Source organism: Cynocephalus volans, chromosome 4 (assembly GCF_027409185.1).
Source record: "Cynocephalus volans isolate mCynVol1 chromosome 4, mCynVol1.pri, whole genome shotgun sequence".
Lineage (NCBI taxonomy): Eukaryota > Metazoa > Chordata > Mammalia > Dermoptera > Cynocephalidae > Cynocephalus > Cynocephalus volans.
Genome location: NC_084463.1, coordinates 106,111,658 through 106,114,001, shown reverse-complemented (window position 1 = coordinate 106,114,001; position 2,344 = coordinate 106,111,658). Strand labels below are relative to the sequence as shown.

The following is a 2,344-nucleotide window of genomic DNA, read 5'->3' as shown; positions in this document are numbered from 1 at the left end:
TTTTGAAAAAGCCCTAGGAATTCAAGGAGGTTAGAGATCTGGGTGACTGAGACAGAGTAGCTTTATTTTGAGGATGGAAGCATGCACCCGTGATTCAGACGTAAAAGAAATCCATTTATTCAGGGAATAGACTCCTTTTATTCTCTTGTGGCTGATGTGAGTAGCAAGTTATTTATTATGTCTGAAATTTCCTTGTAAAATAAATAATATTAAATGCTTACATGGTAATATGATTTTTATAATTGTTCTCTTTTCCTAACAGTAATGACGATGATGATGGTGGTAATACTAATACTGATACTATTAGTAATAATAATAATTTTACCCATGATTCTCCATTTAAAACAAAGTTGGATGTGCTATGGATTATTTAGAAATGAAGTGAGCCTAAGTTATCTGCTGTGAGGAATGGGAAAATAAATGGGGAACCTGAGGAATTTAGTCAGTGCTTTAAGCCTGGGTCAATCTTTCTAAAAAATGGTGGTTTCATATTTAGGGTCAATTATGTTGCCTTAAATTTCATGAAATCAGTGACCTCATAAGGCAAGGTCCTTGTTTCAAAGAACAAAAAAAATGTCTTTATGCACTGACAACAAAATAGAAAGTTACAACACAAATTCAGAAGCAAAAAAAAAAAGTTAGATTTGTATAAAAGTTATTTATAAGCGAGTTGAGGTAGAAAAAATAGGCCATGCCAAGAGCAGAAATAAAGGTTCTTTGTTTATAAGTGCAGATGCCCAGAGGCACATAATGAAATCATATTTCTAGTTCATCAGTTATCAGTAGTATATCAAAATGTACATCTTATCCCAATATATAATTAAATATTTCAACAAGTTAGAGCCTGGTATACAATTCTATATCAATTGGCTTGGTTTATGTTCTCATTAAAATTAATTTACATTATCTATTGTCCAAATATCCATTTATTTATTAAAGAATATTCTCTTTCATTTGCCATATATCTCAGTGAGAAGTAAAAAAGAGGAAGGGAAGTGTGAGGGAAAACATGATCATACTTCTGCACTCCAAAAAAAACTACTTACAACTTTTTTGTTCTTATTCAGTGTTAGCAGTATTGATGAGACATTGGGAAGTGTTATGTGGAACTAAAGATTCCTTCAAATGAGTGTGACCATCAGAAGCTCTGCCAGTATGTTCCCAGCCAATAGCTCATATATTCACCCCAAATCCTTCCTGCTGTTGGGAATCCCAGGACTGGAAAATATGCAGCTGTGGCTTGGCTTCCCATTTGGTACAGTGTATCTGATTGCCCTCCTGGGGAATGTCATCACCCTCTTTGTCATCCAGATTGAGCGCAACCTTCACCAGCCCATGTTCTACTTATTGGCTATGTTGGCTCTGACTGACTTGGGTCTGTCCACTGCAACCATCCCTAAAATGCTGGGCATATTCTGGTTTGGCTTCAGTGAGATTGCCTTTGGGGGCTGTTTAGCTCAAATGTTCTTCATTCACCTGTTTACAGGCATTGAAACGTTCATGCTCGTAGCCATGGCTTTTGATCGCTACGTTGCCATTTGTCACCCTCTCCGATACAACACAATCCTCACGAACAAAACAATTTGTGCTATTGCTGCAGTAGGAATGTTGAAAAATTTTGTTTTGGTTTTTCCACTTGTATTCCTCATTCTAAGGCTTTCATTCTGTGGACATAATATTATATCTCATACCTATTGTGAACACATGGGTCTTGCCCGTCTGGCCTGTGTCAGCATAAAGATCAATATATTATTTGGGTTAATCCTTATCTCTATGATACTCTTGGATGTTATTTTGATTGCTGTCTCCTATGTGAAGATTCTCCATGCTGTCTACAAACTTCCATCTTGGGAGGCCAGGCTCAAAGCTCTTAATACCTGTGGTTCTCACATGTGTGTTATCTTAGCTTTCTTCACTCCAGCCTTTTTCTCCTTTATGACTCATCGATTTGGCCACAGTATTCCACGTTATATCCATATCCTTCTGGCTAATTTGTATGTGATCATCCCTCCTGCTCTTAACCCTCTAATTTATGGGGTAAGAACCAAGCCAATCCGAGATCGTGTGGTGATGATCTTCCTTTTTAAGGAAATTTGACTCTGAATACCTGATCTGGAGACAGTCTTCACATCTTTGACCTTTGTATTTTTGGAAAAGGGAACTTTAAGAGTCATGAAGCTTTAATGGAGTAAACGATCTACATAATTTGATGTTGAACACAAAATGTTTTTTAATAATATGTCCAGTTATCAAATTAAAGATGAATTTACATAGTAAATATATGTCCCTCGACTAAATCTCATTGTTCCATAGAATGGCACCATTTATTTCAGTAATGGATATT

General features: G+C 36.3%; 1 protein-coding gene across 1 annotated transcript; it reads left to right on the top strand.

Moving 5' to 3' along the window:
- Positions 1-1,155: 1,155 nt before the first annotated feature.
- Positions 1,156-2,097, top strand: LOC134376785 (olfactory receptor 52E8-like). Its single transcript, XM_063095310.1, has one exon. The coding sequence runs from the start codon at positions 1,156-1,158 to the stop codon at positions 2,095-2,097; it is 942 nt and encodes a 313-aa protein (XP_062951380.1).
- Positions 2,098-2,344: the final 247 nt, after the last annotated feature.